This window comes from Marmota monax, unplaced genomic scaffold, assembly GCF_021218885.2.
Source record: "Marmota monax isolate L192 unplaced genomic scaffold, Marmota_monax_Labrador192_F-V1.1 WCK01_AAM20220418_F8-fsc00232, whole genome shotgun sequence".
Taxonomy (NCBI): Eukaryota; Metazoa; Chordata; class Mammalia; order Rodentia; family Sciuridae; genus Marmota; species Marmota monax.
Genome location: NW_026695232.1, coordinates 1,873,501 through 1,895,776, shown reverse-complemented (window position 1 = coordinate 1,895,776; position 22,276 = coordinate 1,873,501). Strand labels below are relative to the sequence as shown.

The following is a 22,276-nucleotide window of genomic DNA, read 5'->3' as shown; positions in this document are numbered from 1 at the left end:
CCGGCTGCCCCGAGGGAGTCTCCACCCTGCTGCTCTCGCTCTCCCTCCTCCTGCCCATCCCGGGACGGGGGCTCCTCCATGGCGAAGGCAGCCGGGGCCCGCTAGGCTGAAGCGCCTGGCCGGAGCGACGAGGCTGCTGGCGACGGCGCTGTCGGCTGTCGTGAGGGGCTGCCGGGTGGGATGCGACTTTGGGCGTCCGGGCGGCTGTGGGTCGCTGTCGCCCCCAGCCCGGGGTGTGGAGAACCAAGGTCCCCTCAGTGAGGGGGAGGAGGGGGAACCGGGCACACCTGGTGACCCTGAGGTTCCGGCTCCTTCTGCCCGCGGCTGCGAACCCACGGCGGAGGAAGTTGGTTGAAATTGCTTTCCGCTGCTAGTGCTGGTACGAGGGTATTGTCACAGGAGCAGCAACATGTCGACTGGGGACAGTTTTGAGACTCGGTTTGAAAAAATCGACAACCTGCTACGGGATCCCAAGTCGGAAGTGAATTCGGATTGTTTGTTGGTGAGTGGCACCTTTCGTTCCCTTTTGCTTGTCTGGGGTCCCGCTTGTTTTGCCTCACTCTTGTTTTCATTCTGGTTAACTGCAAGAGTCTCAGGTATGCATAATCATCGTGAAAAACGCCAGATTTTCTGTTTTCCAAGGAATTTTTGGAGTACCACTAAAACCACATGGTGTGGCCCTTTTTACTCTGCGACTGGCTCTTTGCTCAGCGCTCTCTGAACTTTTAGTTCTGGCCCAGTTCTTCACAAAGGACACATTAGTTCCTGCTGCTGCAAGCCTTATATCAGGTTATCACGTCACTTACTGCCACTACGTATATAGTTTTTTGAATGGCGATCTTAGTAAGTATGAATCTTCCCGATCGGTTTGACAGTCATGTTGGAAAGACTCCTGTTCCATTCAGAGATTTAGATGTGCTAGGGATTTAGTGTGTAGACTTGGAAGTGACAATCAAGAATGGATATGAGGAAGTGATTTTTGAGTTGAAATGTCATAGGCGTCTTGAGTCTGCAGGAAGTTTTCAGTGTTAGCGTCTTTTACAACATTGTTGATTGGAAAAATACCTTACAAATGTTATAACTGCTTTTTTTTTTTCCCCTGATGGTGTTGTATGTAACACTGTCAACTTTTAAAACATTCTAAAAAACTTCTTATGAGAAGCCGAAATCCTATATTAGCATATACAATTACCTGTAAATAATGGAAGTTTCATTCCCAATAGTTGTAAACTCTTTTGTGAATTTCTTTTTACTTTTTTAATAGTTTTTTAAATAAAAATTATATTATAGTATTATAGTATATGTAATATGATGTTAGACCAAACAAAACATAATAATTTCAAAACTAAAATTTCAGGGCGTGTATATGAAAATAATTTTAGTGTCTTCAGAGAATTAATGTTAGATAGGCACAGTTTGGGGATTAAGGGAATAGAATAATGCCATTCAGAGAAATATCATTTAAAAATCTCATTTTGAATCAGGAAAATTTTGTAGATTGTTTAAAATTAACATAATTTCAGTTACACTGAATACTTGTGTGTGGTTTCAGTCTGTAAGTTTTCTCCTCAAAGCTTTCAAAATTACTCTAAGCATCCTTGACTATGAAATAAGAGTATTGTGGGTAATGTGTTTGTAATGTTTTGCCCACATTATGGAAGTTCTTCAGATTGAGAAATAGTAGAGAAGATTATTGCTTAATAAAGTTAAAACATTTTATTGAATGAGAGGAATGCAAGGAATTAGAACACATCTTTAATGTGTTCTATATCTAATTGGTCTTTTAATATTTATCAAATTTCTCTGTATCTTAGATTTTGGTTTGCTTTTTGCTGTGCTGGGGATCACACCCAGGACTTTGCACATGGTAGGCAAGGACTCTACCAGTGAGCTACATCCCTAGCCTTGTTTTGCTTTTTGATCTCCTTATTCTGTGAAGTGGGTTACAAGAAGGAATTTGTGGATTTTTGTTTTGTTTTGTTTTCCCCTCATTAATTGTCTTCTATTCTCTTGTTAAGACCTTCATTTGGTGGAAACCTCAGAGGTATTTTGAGATGTGAAAGATACAAGGAAATAAAAGTCAAGTGCTTTCTTTGAGAGTCCAATCTGTTTAAGAAAACAAGAATTAATTCCACACATATACACAGAAACAAAGCAAAAGGCTTCACAGTTAAGAAAATATGTGATCAGGGTCTGGGGCTATAGCTCAATTGGTGGAGTGCTTGCCTCGCATGCACAAGGCCATGGGTTCAATCCCTGGCACCACACACACAAAAAAGTGATCAATTGCAAGTGATTGTTTAGAATATCTATCTATCCATTCTTAGTAATTGAAGGGAAGAAATTACTGTGAGTTGAGAGAACCAAAGTATGCTTATGATGGATGATAGGTTAGAGGGTCTTCAGTGAGGTGTAGGATAATATAAATACAGAGTGGAGACGACTGGTTTTGACATGTTTAGGGAAACAGAAGATAAAATTGGAAGGCCAGATTGGGGTTAGATTATAGATTTGAGTGCTCAGAGGATAAATGAAGAGATGAATCTGGCAGTTGTGTGTAAGGTGAGCTAGTGTAAAAAGGACAAAAGATAAGGTGAGATTGGGGGGATTTTACATTACCACAATCCAGAAATGATTGAAGCCCCAAACTGGGGCATGATAATGAGGAAGGAAGACTTGATGGAACTTGATTGGTAGAGTTGAGAAGAAAGGGTAACCAAAGGAGAGCCAGTAGTCAGATGACTCTAAAAATGTTGAGCCTGGATTATAGGGAGAATGGTGAAAATCGCAAAGTCAGGTTTGGAAATTGTTTAGAAATAATAGGCCTACAGATAAATTCAGTTTTAGAATTTGTTGTGTTTGAGGGTTTAGTGGGACAACCATGAAGAAAGAACCTGTAGACTATTGGAGATATGGCATTGAGCTCATAATTAAAAGAGTGATTTGGAAGTCATTTGCAGAGAGGTACAAATTAAAATGAACTCAAGTGATAAAAGGAGAAACCTTAGAAACAAGGTTGGAAGATGAAGGTTGAAAACAGGAGGGTCAAGGAATCAAGTGCAGTATTCTAGTTCTAGTTTTTTTATATGTGTAATATCAAATCAATCAGGCAGAGTTAGAACAGCTAGGTATTATGGAACCCAAGACTTCTAAAGAACATTTTGAAAAAGAGAACCGTTAATGGACAGATTTGATTACATTTGATTACTCCCCCTTCCTCATCATCTTGGCCCTTCTGTTTGGTTTCACAACTATTTATTGAAAGGTGCAATTGAAATTTTATTACCATATCACACTAGCATAAATTTTCCTTGCATAGTATTTAAAAAATATTTTTAGTTGTGGATGGATATAATACCTTTATTTTGTTTGTTTAGTTTTTTTTTTTTTTAAATGTGGTGCTGGGGTCAAACCCAGTCCTCACAAGTGCTAGGCAAGTGCTCTTCCACTGGGCCACAAGCCCCAGTTCCCAGTCAGAATGGCTTATAAGGTCACTTGTTTTCAGTGTCTTTTTTTTACTCTTTCTCATCTGAACTTGGAGGGACCATCCCCCTTTCACATGGGCTGCTTTTCTCTCTATATTATTTTTACCTTTGTTGATTTATTTAACTGATATTTATTATGTATTATGTGCCATGTGCAGTACTCTAGTTCTAGATTTTTTATGTGTGTAATCTCAAAATGTAGAGTTGTCCTTATTTCTTATTCTTCATTTCTTTTACTAGATCCTTTCTTCAGTAATGGAGGTACCCAAATCTTCTGACTTCAGAACAGTTTGCTGGCAAATGTCTTGTTTAAACCTAATTTTGCCCACAAAACAGCTTTTCCTTTTGGAATAGTAATGAATATTAGTGGTTATAAAATAATGTAGCAGGAAGAACCCTGATAATTGGCTGTTCAGTTTTTTCTCGAAGAGCATGACCTTTCTTTTCATTTTCCTCGTAAGTGGTAGAGGTGGATTAGTGGACTTGTGAAAGAGAGGGAAAAGAACCAGAATTATGCTGTGCTGTCCTTTTGTGCATGTTTGTTACTACAGTTCTCATTAATCAGTTTTTCATAATGTAAATGACAGTGTAAGTGAAGGTTTGGACACTAGTCTTTGTTTTTCTTTAAATTCTCTTTTCCTGGACTTCCTTGACCTAGTGCTTTCCCATCTTTTTATTGTTGACTTATTTTTCTCTTTGCCTCGGTTTTTGTCCTCTAATACTTACCTTTCTCTTCACTGTCTTGGAGAATTCATCCATTCTTACAGCTTCAACTACCTGCTAATGTCCATGATGCCCAGAACTTTACTTTTTTATTTTATTCCAAATGCTAAATATATGCCTGCTTTCTAGGCATGTCTACTTGTATGTCGTGTCATCGCTCAAATCCCTCATTTTCCAAAACAATCCTTTCGGTATGAATTTACCTGTTTTGTCAACATCACTACTATTCCTGTTGCTAAACTGGAATTTTTTTTTGTAAAGTTTTTTGACAGTCCTAGTTCATACACTGAATTATTACAGTGGATATTCAGAAGCATTTCAGATCCTAGATAATTGCTGTATAATCTCTCTGTATGCCCTGCCAGTTGAATTGATCACATTTGGGATTATGTTATGGTTGGTGAAATGAAAAAAAACCTGTTAAATGCTTGACCCTTAAACCATAAGCCTGCCAGTGCTTATGATTTGTTAATGGGTGATAACATTAGGAAGGTTGCACATCTGGTTGATTTGGATCAGACCATTTTTGGTTTATTTTTAAAGAGATAGGTACTTCCTATGATGCCTAGGCTGGACCAAATTCCTGGGCTAAAGCAATCCTTTTGCCTCAGTGTCCCAGGTAGCTGGGGCTACTGGCACATGCTTGCCCAGTTTAGAATAGGCTATTTTGATGTTAGTGTGTTGCAAGAACATTAAAAAACAAAAACAAGACCAAAGCCAAACTAGTCTTCTAATTCATTTATTTATTCAGTAAATCTTTGTGTAGGGTGTAGGATCTAAACTTGGATTCAAATCTAGGCTTTGTAAGGTACTTGCTGGAAGATTTTAGGTGAGTTATTTTAACCTCTCAAAGCTTGTTTCATAGTTGGGAAAATGGAAGGGGGGTTATAGTATTAGTTTTAAGAATTAAATAATACAGGCAAACAGTTAATGGCATATGGCATTTAGTGATCATTTGATAATTGATAACCATTGTTATTATATTTTTAGTGTTATTGATACATGCTAGTCACTGTGCATAGCATAGGCTTGCTATGTCTTCTGTAAGTGCAGAGTAATTTACCTGACACCTCAAGCCATGCTTATAAATTCCTAATTCAGTTGTGCTTTATTGAAGCAGCCAATCTAATCATAATTGAAAATGCTGCTGTTTAGATCGGTTCAATAGAGCAGGGAGGGGCTTTTGGAGACCTACTTTGTGCTGAGTTTCAATTGATATGAAAGATAGTTGGGATCTAATTTGTTGACATTTGGTTGTTATCTTGTTCTCTTTCTATGTATCTTACACTTTGAGTATGTATTCTGTAAATAGGCCTTCTTGCACTACAGGCATGCTGTGGGTGTATAGAGAAGTGGTTCAGAGTAACAGCTGAGACATGAATTGGGTCATTCATTAATCTCTTGAGTCAGAAATGTTTTTAATCCAGAAGAAGGAACCACATACAAAAGTTTATAATGAACAAGAAGTAAATTCTCAGTTTTAAGTTAGACTTTATATAACTTCATAGTTTGTTTCATGATTATAAACTTTGATATTATGGATACATAGTGAAAAATACAGATTCTATTATGAAGAGTCCACATATCAGGGAATATTAACTATGGAGTTTTGTTGCTGAAAGTAATCCAGTAGTTCTACTTTCCCATTCCCATCCTCAGACAAAAGGGATATATTCATTTAGTTTTAAGATAACATAGATGTTGGATACCATGCACACATGTGTACAAGAAGATGAACAGAGTTGTGTACCGTGGTATACACCTGTAATCCTAGGAACTCAGGAAGCTGGGGCTGGAGGATTGCAGATTTGAGGCCAGTCTGGGCAATTTATAGTAAGACCCCATCTTAAAGTGAAAAAGGACTGGGGATGTAGCTTAGTAGTAAAGAGTGCCTGGGCTCAGTCCCAGTACCAAAACAAAAAGAAAAGACTGAACAGATAGTACTGTAATTCACAGTGGGTAATTTTTTTTTTTTAATATGCAATTAACATGGAGTAGTGAAAAGAACACTGGACTGGAAATTATAAGCATTGGCACAGCTTCACTTTGCTATTAACTTTCTGTGTGACCAACTAAATCTTTTTCTTATCTGGGCTTCAGTTTTCCCATTTGTAAAATGAACAGTGAACAGATAGTTAACTGATGTCCTTTGTGTCTCTAAACATTTGAGTCTTTATTATAATTTAATAAAAACTTTTAAAAAATCATCATTGGCTTTTGATTTAAAAAGTAAATTTAAAGGTTACATGCTGTTGAGTAGAAATATAAGAATAGGTACCATTTTGGATAAGCACTGTTTTTGGAACTAGTTCCTGAATTAATTTTAATTGTTATATTGCCAATTATATTTTGAATTTGTGACTTATGTTATAACTATGGGGTTTGTACTTTTTGAACTAAAGAAAGCAGTAATTAATATACTTATTTGTATGTCCATTAGAATGTGTGTGTATAGTTTACTTTTCTAATATATCTGTCCTCCCGGTTTGAGACTGTGAAATACAGAACATTTTTATTATAGTTACTAAAGAATTAGTAGGAAGCTAGGTGTTTAATGTCTAAAATCCAGCGTCTCAGAAAGCTGAGAGGTGGTTTTATACTTCTGTTATATTTTGAAAGGTAGGCTAGCCTATGTACCTCATGACTTATTGATCCATACTTCCTATATCAACTTTTGTCAAGAAATGGAAAATTTTCTCAGATTGTTGTCTGGAACTAATTTTGAAACACCAGACCATGTTAACATGGTTTCTTTCTTTCTTTTTTCTTTATTGTTATTCATTCAACAAGTGTTTATTTGATGTGTGTTGTATGCTGGGCCCTATGATAGACAGTGGGGACATAATGGCAAGTAAAATCAAAACACGGGTCCAACTTTAATGAAGTTTATAGTCTCATGAAAATGACTGATTAAATGTTTGTCGCACTAAGATGGGGTGGGGTAAGACTAAGGGGATGTAAGAGACACGAGTTCATGCCTTTCTGTTAAGGTTTGGAGTATATATACTTTGGTACCACAGACTGAAGTATATAATTTTCAGATGTGAGTCTGTAGATTGTCTATATCAGATTGACTTGGGGAACTTGTTTAAAAATGGAATCTGGGTGCTCGCTTTGGCAGCACATATACTAAAATTGGAATGATACAGAGAAGATTAGCATGGCCCCTGTGCAAGGATGACACACAAATTCATGAAGTGTTCCATATTTAAAACTAAATAAGAACGAAATCTGGGCTCATGCCCAGACAAACAAAATCAGAATTTTGGGGGATGAGTCCTAGGATTGAGTCTGCATGAGATACGGCTTCTTAGACACTCAAGCTTGAAAACTGTAGTTAGAGTGGGAAAGAAAAAAACAAACATGGAGTTTTGTTTTGCTTGTTTCAAACACACACAGCAGTAGAATAGTGAACTACTATTATCCACATTCTGCACTTTTCAAAGTGTTGTCATGCTTGATTTATCCATCATTCATTCAATCTTTTCCTTACCAAAATGTTAACATTTAGATATATTTTTTAAGTATTTATTTTTTTAGTTTTAGGTGGACACATATCTTTATTTTATTTTTATGTGGGCTGAGGATCTAACCCAGTGCCTCATGCATGTGAGGTGAGCACTCTTCCTCTGAGCCACAATCCCAGCCCCTTAACATTTAGATATTATCTTTTAACCCTTACCATATTTCTGTTAGCATCTCTTAAACACACACACACACACACACAGAATATCTTCTTATATAACTGTTATCATGTCTAACAAACCAGCATATTCTTGGTATCATTAATTTTGTTTATATTCACATTTCCCTGAATGTCTAAAATGGTGATGTTGTTGGCTTAGGGTTGTTGTTGTTGTTGGTTTTTTTTTTTGGTCTTTCAAGTCTTTAATTTAGAAAACTCTCATTCCTCCAACTTCCCACCCCTCCTCCAGTGAATTGGTGAAGAGACTTGGGTTAATCATATCATACCTCGTTTAATTATCTGGATTTTCTTTTAGTTTCCATGATGTAATTTAACTTGTTCCTGCACTCAAGTGTTTCTTAGATTGTGTTTTCTTTAGCATCACATGGAGAGGCATATAATATAATGTCTGACTGGCCTATGTTTAGTAATGTTAAGATTGGATCATTCTGTTCAGATGGCAATAGCCTAGTAACTTCCTTTGTAAAATACTTGATTGAACTTTCATGTAATGGTTCCATCCACTGATGATTTTTAGTTAGTTTAGTAGGGATAGCAAAATAATGATTTTCTAATTCTATTATTACTTTCTCATTGATCAGCGGTTGTTCTGCTGAGAAAGGAACGGGAACTCACCAAGTGGGGCTGTTGAGTTACCTTGAAGTACTATTCATAATATACAGGATGAGTACTTCAGTCTTTCTTTAATTGCCACTTTGCAGAGAAAGGTATTTTGGAGCCTTACTGTGATAGACTTGGCACAGCCAAACTGGATAATTTGAGGGAAGTTTAAGAAAAGGACTAGTTACAGCGATAAAGACAATATTTAAGGAAACTGGTAGGGAGAGTACAGTACTCCTGGGACTTTTGGACAAGAGTGATTTGGCAACTGACAGTAAGAGGCAGGGGAATATATCCCCTGCCCTTATTCTTCTCAGCCTTACAATCTCCTAGGGTCTCTCATTACCTGAAAGTCTAGTTTGCAGAAGAGTATATACAATCCATAAGGTATAGCAGAAAGATATAGCCAATGTCTGTTTCCCACTCTTTCTTTTTTTACTTTTGGCAACATGGAAACATTTAAAAAACACTTGGTGTGTTTGTCAGTTTTTTCATCCCTGCTGATAACTCTGTTTGCCCTTTGATTGATGGTACCCACTTCTTATTTTGGTGTCCTTTGTTATGTTTTTGTGGTGCTGGGGATTGAACCCAGGGCCTCATGCATGCTAGCTAGATAAGTGCACTACCACTGAACTACATCTCCAGCTCTGCCATGTTACTTGTTTAAGACCCTAATAATCTTTGATAAAGCGTCCTTATTTTTGCTACATTAAGATGCCCAGGTTCATCTTGTACATTTCTTGTTCCAGATTTGAAAATCAGCCATTTCTCCTGGAAACTTTCCTTTTGTAGGGTAGGATGTTTTGAATACTCATTGCTACTGGGTTCAGATTGTTTCTTGTCTTTATTCAGTGAATAGATTTAAAAAAAATTTTTTAGTCCATCTGGACATAATATCTTTATTTTTATATTTATTTATTTTTATGTGGACCTGAGAATTGAACCCAGGGCCTCGTGCGAGGCAAGAGCTCTACCACTACAATCCCAGCCCAGAATTTTGGTTTTGAAAAGAAGACAAGGTACTTCATACAGATTATTTTACCACCTTGACATCAGCTAGGCTAAATCATTTGAAGTTGTTTTAAATATTTAGGAATTGCTTTCTTTTTAATTTAAGTTTATTTTTTTTGTATGTAAAACTTTTCCATGGAAACTATTCAAGATGTTTAGAAGAATCTCACTTTCATCCATCTCCTCTTCTACTCTCTTCTCTTCCCTTTCCTGTTCTTTTTTTTAAAATTCATATTTTTATCCATTTCTGACACATAGTAACATATACAGTGACCCTATCTTGGTGTATGGAGATCTTCCTTTCTTTTTGGTAGCTGCATAGTTTGCTGTTTTGTAACATTGTTTATTCAATTTCATATCAGTGGACATTTGTGGTGTTCATGATCTTTTGCAGTTAGTAACATTCCATGTAAGTCAGTTCAGAGGTGGGGATATAGTTTAGTTGGGAGAGTCCTTGCGTTGTGTGCACAAGGCCCTGCATTCTAATCCCCAGCACCACACACACACACAAAGACAAAAGCATATAAGTCAATTCATATTTTTGCCAGGGTGTCTTTAGAGTTGGTTCGTAGAAGTGAGATTGCAGAGTCAAAGGTATATGCATGTGTAATTTTGCTAATTGTTGAAGTATTCTCCCTCTTCAAGGAGTTAAGATGTTTCACATTTGCACTGGTAAGAGGGGTTATCTATTGTCCTCATGAACAGTATGCTAAGACTTTTGAATTTTAATAGGTGAAAAGTAAGGACTCAGTATAGTTGTAATTTGTTTCTCTTATGAATTAGAATTATGAACATCTCATATTTTAAGGGCCATTTAAAGTTTTTTTTCCTTCATTTTTTTAGGAGTTTCTTTTAATGTATTAAGGATGATAGCCCTATTTCTGTGGCAAAATGCAAATATCTACAATTTTTTTTTAAAGAGAGAGAGATGAGATATGAGAGAGAGAAAGAGAGAATTTTTTAATGTTTATTTTTTAGTTTTCGGCCGACACAACATCTTTGTATGTGGTGCTGAGGATCGAACCCGGGCCGCACGCATGCCAGGTGTGCGCGCTACCACTTGAGCCACATCCCCAGCCCCAATTTGTTATGTGTATGATTTTGTTTCCACGTTTTTTTGCCACACAGTTTTTTTTTTTTTTTTTTAAAAGGGAGAGAGAGAGGGAAAGGAAGAGGGAGAATTTTTTTTTTTTTAATATTTATTTTTTAGTTTTTCGGCGGACACAACATCTTTATTTGTATGTGGTGCTGAGGATCGAACCCAGTGCCGCGTGCATGCCAGGTGAATGCGCTACCGCTTGAGCCACATCCCCAGCCCGCCACACAATTTTTTTTAAAAAGAATATTCAGATTAGTCTTCTCTATTGTTGCTTAAAAGACTTTGCATCATAGAGAGATTTTCCTCATGTCCAGGTTATGAAGAGATTTATCCATATTTTCTTCTAAGATACATCCAATTTGGTCTTTAGTAGGGAGTGAATCCAGGGGTGCTTAACTGCTGAGCCACATTCCCCAGCCCTTTTTTTGTATTTTATTTAGAGACAGTGTCTCACTGAGTTACTTAGGGCCTCATTAAATTGCTGAGGCTAGCCTTGAATATTTGATCCTCCTGCCTCAGCCTCCTGAGCCGCTGGGATTACAGGGGTGCACCGCTATGTCCAGCTTCAATTTTATATTTATCCAGATAGCTATCTGGTTATCTTCACAGCCTTTATTTTAAAATGACTATCTTTATTGGGCTAAGATGTCACTTTTTTCATATATTACATTTCCATATGTACTTGGAATTTTTCTAAACTTTCTCTTGCATTGGTCTGTCTTGTTTATTCATGTGCTAGTACCACATGCCAATTATTAAGACTTTATCTTTTTAGCTTTTATTATCTAGTAGGGCCATTCTTTACCTCCACTCTCCCATGCACATATTAAAGAGCGTGAGTGTTTTTTTTTAATTGTTATAGAAGAGAAACTGTTTATTTGTTAGAGGATCATAATCATGATCCCCTCGAGTTTTTTTTTTTTAATATTTATTTTTTTTATAGTTTTCGGTGGACACAACATCTTTATTTTATTTTTATGTGGTGCTGAAGATTGAACCCAGCGCCCCGCGCATGCCAGGCGAATGCGCTACCGCTTGAGTCACATCCCCAGCCCAAGAGCGTGAGTTTTTAAATCAGAGAAAACTAGTTTCAAACATTGGCTTTAGGATTTACTAGGTTTTGGTGCTTAATAATTTACTAGAGCTCTATGATATCCAGTTATACCATGTTTATTATTATTAAATAACATAAACAGAACTGCCTTGTCAAGCCTAGCCAACTAATATATATATTATATATGTGTATAATACACATGCACGTGCGCTTGCTTGATTTCTAAGAATGTGTGTTTTGAATAGTGAAAGAATGTGGAGTTGGAAGTCCTGAATTCTACCCTTGACTCTCAATTGTAAATTAAAACAACTGTATGGACTTTGAACCTTGGTTGTATTTAGGAGTATGATACTAAAGTCACTAATCAAAACCATTTCCAAATTAACTTGTCTGTAGATATGATTTTATTTAAATTCCCAATCTTATATTTTAGATATATGCTTCCATTTTTCTTTGAATGGTTGCTTGGGTTTTACTACTTCTATAACAGTAAGAAAATGTTTCTCCAGTTTTTATCATCCACCCTAAAGGGATTATTCATGTCATCCTAATTGTATTTTCTCTGCTCAGTTCTAGTAGGCTAGTGGTTAGGGAGGCATAGTGGTGAAGGCCTAAGTGATTAAGAGTGTGAGTTCTGGAATCAGGCTATGATGTGTGAATCCCACTCAGGTCAGACACTTTTAGTTCTCTGACTTTTGGGCAAAGTTTTTAACAGTTTTAACATTCAAATATATCATTTTCCCATACTAAATGGTATAATGCATATGAAGTGCTTTGCATAGTTCCTGGTGTTTTGTAAATGTTAGCAATCATTATCACCATTGCTTGTTATCACTGTGTATCTTAATGATTTGTCCTGGAGTTTTGTGTTGACCACGTGAATTATTAGCTATCTTCTGACTCCTTAGGCCAGGTTTTATTTATTTGTGTGACCTTGGACAAGTTGTCTAACTTCTTAGAACCTGAACATATTTAATCTGCAAAATGGGAACTTTATAGGTTTTAATTCTGAGGATTAAATGAAATTTTCTATATACAGCATCATAGTTACACACACTGATACGTGTTAATAGTTACTTTTCTTCTGGCTTTATCTGTAGTATTGATTTGATGAAAGCTCAGCTATAGGTAAAATTACTACTTGGAAACTTGGGAGGAAAATTGAATATGATACTTTATTTTTAATATTTCTTGAATCTGATCTATTATTTCTCTTTTTGCTGTCCCACCCAAATCCAATTTTTCAATTGAACATTCATGGAATAGTGGGATAGCCTAGGAATATGCCAATATGATCCACACTCTTATCTTTTTCTAAATCCTAGTGCTTTTTGTCATGTGGTCTCAGCCTACCTGTTTATTTAATCTTAATTTCTACTAGTCCCCCAGACTGTGCTCCAGGTGGATTTTCTTGTTTTCTTCAGTAATTTGTTTGTTCTTTCCTACCTTTGCTTTCCTATTTCTGGGGCCTACCTTTTCCTTTCCTTGAATTCTCCCCCATGTCCTGTTTACTAGTTTTCTCATCTTTGTAGTGTAATGTAAATCATAATTGTATTACATTGTTATTTTCTTTTATGAGATATTATAGTATAACTGTTCTCAGGTAGTTATACCATTTTTATTATTATATCATAGCTGTTTGGTATGGGCCTGTTTTCTGTGTTAATCTTCCTTCTCTATTTAAATTCCTTAAGATTAAATAATTCTAAATATTAGTGTTAATACTTACTGTTTGTTTTGAATGATTACCTTTCTGTCCCCATTCTCCCATTCTTTCTCTCTCTGAATCAGGACTCTTTCAGTAATGGAACCGAACTTGAATTTTTGTACACAAAAAGAATTGATAGATTCAGTGAACTTTGATCTTATTAAAGGTAAAAGATTCAGTTGAATTTCGCCAAGAACTGGAATGTAGACCTCAAATGCAAGCAAAGCCCTCTTTCATATACTTTATGTTGACATAGTTTTCCCTGATTATAGACTGATTTTAGTTACATGTGGAAATATGGGTGGCCAGAATGCCAGAGCTTTGTATGTAATAGCTTCAGCTGTGACTACTGATTTCAGATCTTTGAATTTTAAATCTAGACCTCTGAAAAAAAGGATTCATTGATTCATTGATTGAATCATTCATTGGTTGCTTGAGTTATGTGCCTATTTCTTAACTAATCAATTGTGATAAGGAGGTTACAATCACATGAGAACTATGAGAATGGACAGGTAGTTTCCAGGAAAATGAAGGCAGTGGGGCAGAGTAGACAGTATCGTAGATATTCATACTAATACCCCTTCCTCTTTCTCCCTTTTCCGTGATTTTAGATAAGTCACCTAAACTCTCCTAAACTGCATTTTACTCAGCCTGTAAGACAGAGTGAATAATAATGTTCTTCTTAGAGTGGTGATGAGGATTAAATGAAATAAGCTTTGTACATTTTTTTCATAGCAGTATTTGAAACCTCACAGAATTAGTGTAATCTGATAAGTGACTTCTTGATCTTTTTTGCCAATAGGCCCTGTATTCCTCTGTCTTGACTCCAAGGTTTTTCACCTGCAGGAGCTTATCTTGCTGCTCCAGGTTGCTAACTGACCTGTTGGCATTACCCCACTTGGCCCCATTTCCCATTGCATCTACAGTCTTCTTGAGTAGAAGAGGAAAAACTTAATAACTTCACATATTTTTTATAGTTTGTATTTGTTATTCTTAAATGGATTAAATTATTAAATTATTATCTGAGTAGAAACAGTGGACTTGTTTTATAATTGTAGCATTCAGCCCAGTCCTTGGCTTACTCTTCTTTCTTCTAGTAGTTCCAGAGTAACCACTGAATTTAGTGAGTTGAAGGCTGAGAGCCTATTATAAAGATTCCTTTTTACCTATATTGGTCAGGAATTTTTTTAAACATTTATTTATTTATGTATCTTTAGTTTTAGGCGAACACATTATTTTGTTTTTATGTGGTTCTGAGGATCAAATCCAGTGCCTCATGCATACTAGGCGAGCGCGCTACCACTGAGCCACAACCCCAGCCCCTTGGTCAGGAATTTTTGATTGTACAAGATTGAAAACCCAACCAAAATTTTAAAAAAAGCCTCTGAATATTTCTTAGGTAGATTCTATGTCCAGTAATGTAATTTAAAAAACATTTTTTAAATTGTAGATGGACATAATACCTTTATTTGTTTGTTTGTTTGTTTATTGATGTGGTGCTGAGGATCAAACCCAGTGCCTCACATATGCTAGGCAAGCACTCTATCACTGAGCTACAACGCCAGCCCTTCAGTAGTGTCTTGATTCAAAGCTCAAATGATGCGACTAGAAGTTGGGTTTCCGGATCTCTTTCTTCTTATTTCCTTTCTTAATTAGGCAGCTCTTAATGGTTGCAAGATGAGGCCATTAGCTTCACTTACAGTGAAAAGAAAAATTCTCTTCTTCTGACCTTCAAATAGTTTCTACTGACCAACTTAGGTCATGTTCCTCTATCTGAACAAATCATGATGATCATAAGAATAGTTGCTAATGAGCTTAATAGGTCTGCTTCAGTCTCAGAACTAGGGAGTGAGCCAGCCAAAACCAAGGTATGTTAGAGTTGCAGGAGGGATTGGTGGAAATTGGATTTCATTTATCAAGAGAAAAGGAAATGACATGATGGACATTGCCAAATAACATATACCTCCCTACTAAAAGGGAAACTCATCATTAAGGGAAACCTAAATAGTGATAGTTTATATTTTATTTTATTTTTTTGGAAATGGCTTTTCTCAAGTAGAAAACATTATTTAAAAATTATTGAATTTTCCAACATTAGAACTTTACCATCCAGTTCTTAGAGACTGACTTCAAGACCACCAACTGGGATAAAGTTTGTTTTTATTTTTTTAAAGAGAGAGAGGAGAGAGGGAGGGAGGGAGGGAGGAAGGGAGGGAGGGAGAGACTGATTGATTCAGTTTTCGGTGGACACAACATCTTTATTTTATTTTTTATGTGGTACTGAGGATCGAATCCAGCACCCCTCGCATGCCAGGCGAGCGCGTTACCGATTGAGCCACATCCCCAGCCCTAAAGTTTGTTTTTAAGGGAAAGAAACCTTTATGCTACTTTGCTTTGGTGATGTATACATGTCTTTTGGTGACATAGTGAAGGATTGCCAGATGCCTGACGGTGGAATCAGCCATATCAGAACCAAATACAGATTCTTGTGCTTTATACAATCCTACCATATGAGAATTGGAACTGGGAGATGTTGTATGCTGGATTTTGTATTTTTAATAGGATTTAGGTGATTGTATAGCCATGTTTGGGAGGGACTGAATAGTTGCCAAGTAGCTAGATAGCATACCTCCTGCATACCTGTACCACTTTTAGGAAGCTGCTGTGAGGACAACAAGTTAATTGAAGTGGGAGTAAATGGAAAAAGTCTTGCCTCCCATTTAATAGACATTCTTTTCTCTTTTAGAAACAGTTAAAGGACATGCGTTCCCTGACTCTTGCCAGGTGATGCATTGCACTGCCTTGGGACTTGGTCAGCAAAATGGCCATCACCAGATGAGGCCTCTGTACCTCTAGAACCATGTGCAAAATACCGCCCTCGAGGTGAAAATTGGAATTTTGGAAACTTGTATCTACCACCTTGAGCTTGACAACTTCCTGATAAATAAACATTTTCCCTGTGAGGTTGATAATGACATTAATACATATAGTTTTTCTATATTATGAAATGGGTTAGTGTTTGGAAGGACTGCATGATTTAGTGAGCCAGTATTTTTTTTTAAATATAGTTTTAGAAGTTGATGGACCTTAATTTTATTCATTTGTTTATATGTGGTGCTGAGGATTGAACCCAGTGTCTCACACATGCTAGGCAAGTGCTTTACCACTGAGCCACAACCCCAGCCCAGAGCCAGTATTTTCTAAATGGCCAGATTATGATGTTACAAAATCATTCATGAATACAGTTGAAAACTGAGTATGAAAAGTTTATTGAAGGGCTAGGGTTGTGGCTCAGTGGCAGAGTGCTTGCCTCTCACATGTGAGGCACTGATTTTGATCCTTAGCACCACATAAAAATAAATAAACAAAAGAAAGATATTGTGTCGATGTATAACTAAAAAAATATTGTGTCTATGTATAACAACAACAACAACAAAAAGGTTATGGAAGAAAGGGGGAGAAGGTGGGGAGTAATATTGGCCAAATTATATTGTTTTGTTATATGGGTGTACGAATATGTAATAACAAATGCTACCATTATATACAAGTGTAATATACCAATAAAAAATGTAGGGAAAAAAGATTTGCTGTGAATAGTCAGTAAATGACTATTTATCATACATGAAAAAATTAGTGCTTATGCCTTCTTTAGTAATTCTAGGGATAACTAGTTTTTTAAAAAGCTATATATTCTTTAGAACGATTCTAAAAAACAAGAAGAAAGAAAGAAAAATTCATTGATAGGGTTTCTCCACATTGCAACCAAACTTTAAGAAACACCACTTGTTGAGTTTGGTATAGTAGTAAAGTATTTCCATAATTATCTGAAAAGGCTATTAAAATGCTCTCTTCCCTTTCCAACTACCTGTGTGAGGTTGGATTTTCATGTTTCAAAAAAGCATTACACATGGAAATGGATTTCTTTGATATTGGGTTTATTCTGTTGGGGTTTGCTAAGCTTCTTGAGTCAATAGGTTTGTGTTCTTCCACAAATATGGGAAGTTTTCAATTTTTATTTCTTCAAATATTTTTCCTGCACCACATCCTTCTGTGACTTTTATGATACAAATATTCTTAAGCAAGTACTCAACTGCTGAACTACACCTATAACTCCAAAATAGTTTTAGTAAAAATGTTATTTATATTATAATGAGGGTTGTTTTTAATAACTTTCTTGATCTGTTTCTGCTGCTATAACAGAATACCTGAGACTGGATAATTTTTTAAAAATAGAAATTTATTTTCTCACAATTCTGGAGGCTGGGAAGACTTAAGGTCAAGGAGCTAGGAAATTCTGTTGTCTGATGATAGTTCAGTTTCTTAAGTTGGTGCCTTGAATGCCATGTCTTGCCAAAGGGAAGAACACTGTGTCCTCATATAGCAGAAGGAGGGGCAGGGGCAAAAAAAAAAAGGGGGGGGGCCAAATTGCTGCAGGAAGCCTTTTATTCTGACATTAATGATTCATGAAGACAGAGCCCTCATGACTTAAACACCTGCCAAAAGGGCCCCACTTCCCAACATTGTTTCTTTGGAAATTAAGTTTTCAGCACAAAAATTTTGGGGGACACAGACCATAGCACATTCATTCTGATTATCTGTCTCTTGATCCTTGTGTTAAGAATACTCATGTTTAATGTGATTATTGATATATTGGGATTTAAGTTCCCCCTCCCTGCTTTCTTTTGGTGCAGGCATTGAATCCAGGGGTGCTTTACCACTCAGCCATATTCTCCAGCCCTTTTCTTTTTTTTTTTTGCAACAGGGTCTTACTAAGTTGTGTAGGGCCTCACTAAGTAGTAAACCTGGCCTCAAACTTTTGATCCTTCCGAGTTGCTGAAATTACAGTCAAGATGGCGCTTGGCATTTTGCCAGAGGGAGTGGTTTGTGAAGTAAGGCCAGCGAGCCATTAAGTGTGGAGATTCCTTATTGGTTGACTGCTGTATCTAGTTTATGTTAATTAAGATAAGCTGTGTGGAATGTATATATACCCCTCCTGTCCTACAATAAACGGCTCCCACTCCTGCTGTATCAATGTACACAAGTTGTCCCCCCCCCCCCCCCCCGTTATTTTGCTGCAGCTGGACTGCGGCACACCACATCTGGCTAAGTCTCCCTTTATATTGTTTTGTGCTTCTTCCCTTAATTTTCATTACTGTTTCTTCTTTCTTGCTTTTGAGTATACTTTTTTTCTTTTTTCTTTTGTGGTGCTGGAGATTGAACCCAGGGCCTTATGTATGAGATGTTCTACCAACTGAGATATATCCCCAGCCCCATTTTAACTTATCTAATGTGTTCCATACTATATCTTTTATGTGGATATTGTTAGCTGTTGCTACTTTAGGTATTTCAACATTCATTTTTAACTTAATCAATAACCTTGCCCTCATATTGTTATCTTTGTCCTCTGTGTTGTAATTTTCTTATTGTTATATACATTGAAAAGACATCAGTTAATTTACAGTTTTTGCTTTCAGTTGTCACATTTACTTTATTTATTTACTGTTTAACTTTTTTCCCACTTTTTTTTTTTAAATTGGTGCATTACATTTGTACATATTGATGGGATTTGTTGTTAATATTTTCGTACATGCGCACCATATAATAATATGTAATTTGGCTGATATCACTCCCTAACACTTCTCACTCCCCATCTCCCATCCTTTGGTCTCTTTCCTCTACTGATCTCTCCTGGGTTTTCATGAGACTCTCCCCAACTTTCTTTTCCTTCTTCCTCTCTAGCTTCTGCATATGGGAGGAAACATATAACCTTTGACCTTCTGAGTTTGACTACTTACTTTGCTTAACATGATGGTCTCTAGTTTGATCCATTTTCCTGCAGATGACATAATTTCATTTTTCTTTATGGCTGAATACGACTCCATTCCACCCATCCATTGATGGATACCTAGGCTGGTTTCATAGTTTGGCTATTGTAAATTGTGCTGCTATAAACATCGGTACACATGCATCATTTTAGTATGATGACTTTAATTCTTTAGGATAAATACTGAAGAGTGGTATAACTGGGTCGTATGGTGGTTTCATGCCTAGTTTTCGAGGAACCGCCATACTGATTTTCACAGTGCTTTTAATAATTTACAATCCCATCAACAGTGTAAACATTATTTTTTTCCACATTGTCTCAGCATTTATTATTATTTATATTCTTGATGACTACCATTCTGACTGGTATAAGATGAAATATCAGTGTAGTCTCAATCTGCATTTCCTTAATTGTTAATGATGTTGAACATTTTTTCATATATTTGTTGATCATTTGTATTTCTTCTTTTGGAAAGTATCTGTTTAGTTCATTTGCCCATTTATCAATTGGGTTATTTGATTTTGCCAGACTTATTTTAAATAATTCAGTAGAAGAAAAGATACCATTTCTGTTGCTCTTTTTTTTTCTTGGCTCATGTTCCAAATTTCTATAATTTCCCTTCTGTCTGAAGAAATTCCTTTAGGAGTCCCCTATTCCTTACCCCCTCACCTCAGTAAAAGGAGGGGGAGGAGGAGGGGGAGGGGGAGAGGTGTTAGAGTCTGTAAACAAGTCAAAATAACACCTGGCATTTTGCCAGGGGAATGTTAGAGTTCATAAACAAGTCTGGATGGTGCCTGGCAAAATGCCAGAGGGAGTGGTTTGAGAAGTTACAAAAGCGAGCCATTAAGTGTGGAGATTCCTTATTGGTTGACTGATGTAAGCTGTGTGGAATGTATAAATACTGCTCCTGTCCTGCAATAAACGGCTTCCACTCCTGCTGTATCAACTTACACAAGTTATTCATCCCCCCCCTGATTATTCTGCTGCAGCTGGACTGCGGCAGATGGTGGCCCGTTACGGGGAGCCCCGGGACACTCGGGGGTAAGTGACGAAAAAAAGCTGCCCGTCCATAGATAGGACGGGAGCAAATCTGCTCGTCCCTAGGCAGATAGGGCGAGAGGAAAAATGACCATTTCGAGAAAATGGAGAAGATTGATACAGTATGTTTGTGTCTTGTTTTGTCTCAGTGTATTGTATTGTCTTTGTGATGAAAATATGGAAGGGGTGAGAAGTAAATTACTAAGGGAAGAAGACACCCCAGTGGAACCAAGAATAGTTAGGGCATGTGTTGATAAGAGCCCAGGAACTCTAGTCAGAAAGAAAAAGAAAGTTCACAAGAAGAAAGATTATCAGGAAAAAAGTTGCAGCAAAAGGCTATTACTGAATACTTTTCATTACCGGAGGGTGCGTGAATCGGTGCTGCGGCTGCCACGTGTGCGAGCTGGTCACAGCGCAGCAAGGATTTTCCAAGAGGTGGCGGTGACTGGCCCTTCCCCGCCTCCTGGCCGGGGAGCTGGCTCTTCCACTGCTGCGAGCCCAAATCTAGACCTGACCTGGAGGCACAGTCTCACAGCCTCTTGCTCCCTGTGCCCAGTAGCAGTTTGAGTCCGGGACACTCCCCAGGGCCATCTGGGGCTGCCCAGGCACTACAGCCAGCAGAAGACACTACTGGTGTCCCTGATGTTTGGTCATTTTCAATGCCAATAACTAAGCTACAATGGTTCTCCCACACCTGGAAGCTGATGAGTAATGAGCACTATTAATGCTTATTTCAAATGCAAAAAAACCTTGAGATAATGTACTAAATTGTTCAGAAGGTTGTTTTCTTAGTAGAATGCTACAGGATTTTCTTTAGCCATCCGGAGTTCCTGCCTTCGTCCCAGTGCCAGTAAAGACCAAGGTGGAAGAATTTCCAGTGTTGCTGAAAACCGGATGAGACTTCGGCTGAGAAACAGACGAAACTTCGGATCAAGCTAGCTGCCTGCAGAACTTACCTGGACTGTGATTTAAGCTAGCTGCCTGCAGAACTTACCTGGACTGTGATTTACCTAGACTGTGAGTTAATCTATTGAGATACTGCTTTACCTGGACTGAGACAACAAACTGTAATCTACAACAAATTGTAACTCGGTATCTTTGCTAACGGTATCATTGCTGGTATAATTTTTCCAAGGGCTTCTTGCATGGAGCCATCAATTGGCTTGGTATTGTGGCATTTTGTATCCTCCCTTTCTGTTTGTAGCAGGTTATTTATGGTGTTTCTGTAAAAACCACTATGGTCGTTATTTAAATTAAACAAAAGGGGGAAATGTTAGAGTCTGTAAACAAGTCAAAATAACACCTGGCATTTTGCCAGGGGAATGTTAGAGTTCATAAACAAGTCTGGATGGTGCCTGGCAAAATGCCAGAGGGAGTGGTTTGAGAAGTAACAAAAGCGAGCCATTAAGTGTGGAGATTCCTTATTGGTTGACTGATGTATCTAGTTTATGCTAATTAGATAAGCTGTGTGGAATGTATAAATACTGCTCCTGTCCTGCAATAAACGGCTTCCACTCCTGCTGTATCAACGTACACAAGTTATTCGTCACCCCGGTTATTTTGCTGTAGCCAGCCGGACTGCGGCAGACCCCAGACTGAAATAATATCATAAAGAATTGCTGTTTGAATCTACAAGGCTGTGAGTGGCTCGTGATTTTGTGCCCAGCCATACTGCGGCATTTGGTGGCCCGTACGGGGAACATCTGAAGAGAAGGTGCCTGTTCCTAGAACTTTCTCAGCCAAACTGGAGAAAATGGTTCACTCAAGGTTTGAAGTTGTTCGCCTCCGAGGAAGAGGAATTGATTAGAGAAAGGAGGCACCCCATACTGAAATAATATCATAAAGAATTGCTGTTTGAATCTACAAGGCTGTGAGTGGCTCGTGATTTTGTGCCCAGCCAGACTGCGGCAGAGAGGGGAGGATTTAAAAAGAAGATTGCATGAAAATCGAAAGGAGAGCTAGAATAGAGGAAAGGGATCCAGCAGGAGGGAGAGGAGGGCATGGGGGAAGTGCTAGGAAACAAAATCT

At 37.5% G+C, this 22,276-nt stretch overlaps 1 protein-coding gene and 1 non-coding gene across 3 annotated transcripts in view; both read left to right on the top strand.

Annotated features, from left to right (window-relative positions):
• Positions 1–328: 328 nt before the first annotated feature.
• Rock1 (Rho associated coiled-coil containing protein kinase 1) overlaps positions 329–22,276 on the top strand; it is a 151,777-nt gene continuing 129,829 nt past the window's right edge. For both annotated transcript variants that reach the window (XM_046438524.2, XM_046438523.2), the window contains exon 1: positions 329–502. In XM_046438524.2, the coding sequence (XP_046294480.1) occupies positions 410–502 (93 nt within the window). In that variant the 5' untranslated portion in view covers positions 329–409. The remainder of the gene's footprint in view (positions 503–22,276) is intronic.
• Positions 7,314–7,420, top strand: LOC124088784 (U6 spliceosomal RNA). The gene has a single exon (XR_006850464.1). It is a non-coding gene; the product is annotated as a U6 spliceosomal RNA (small nuclear RNA).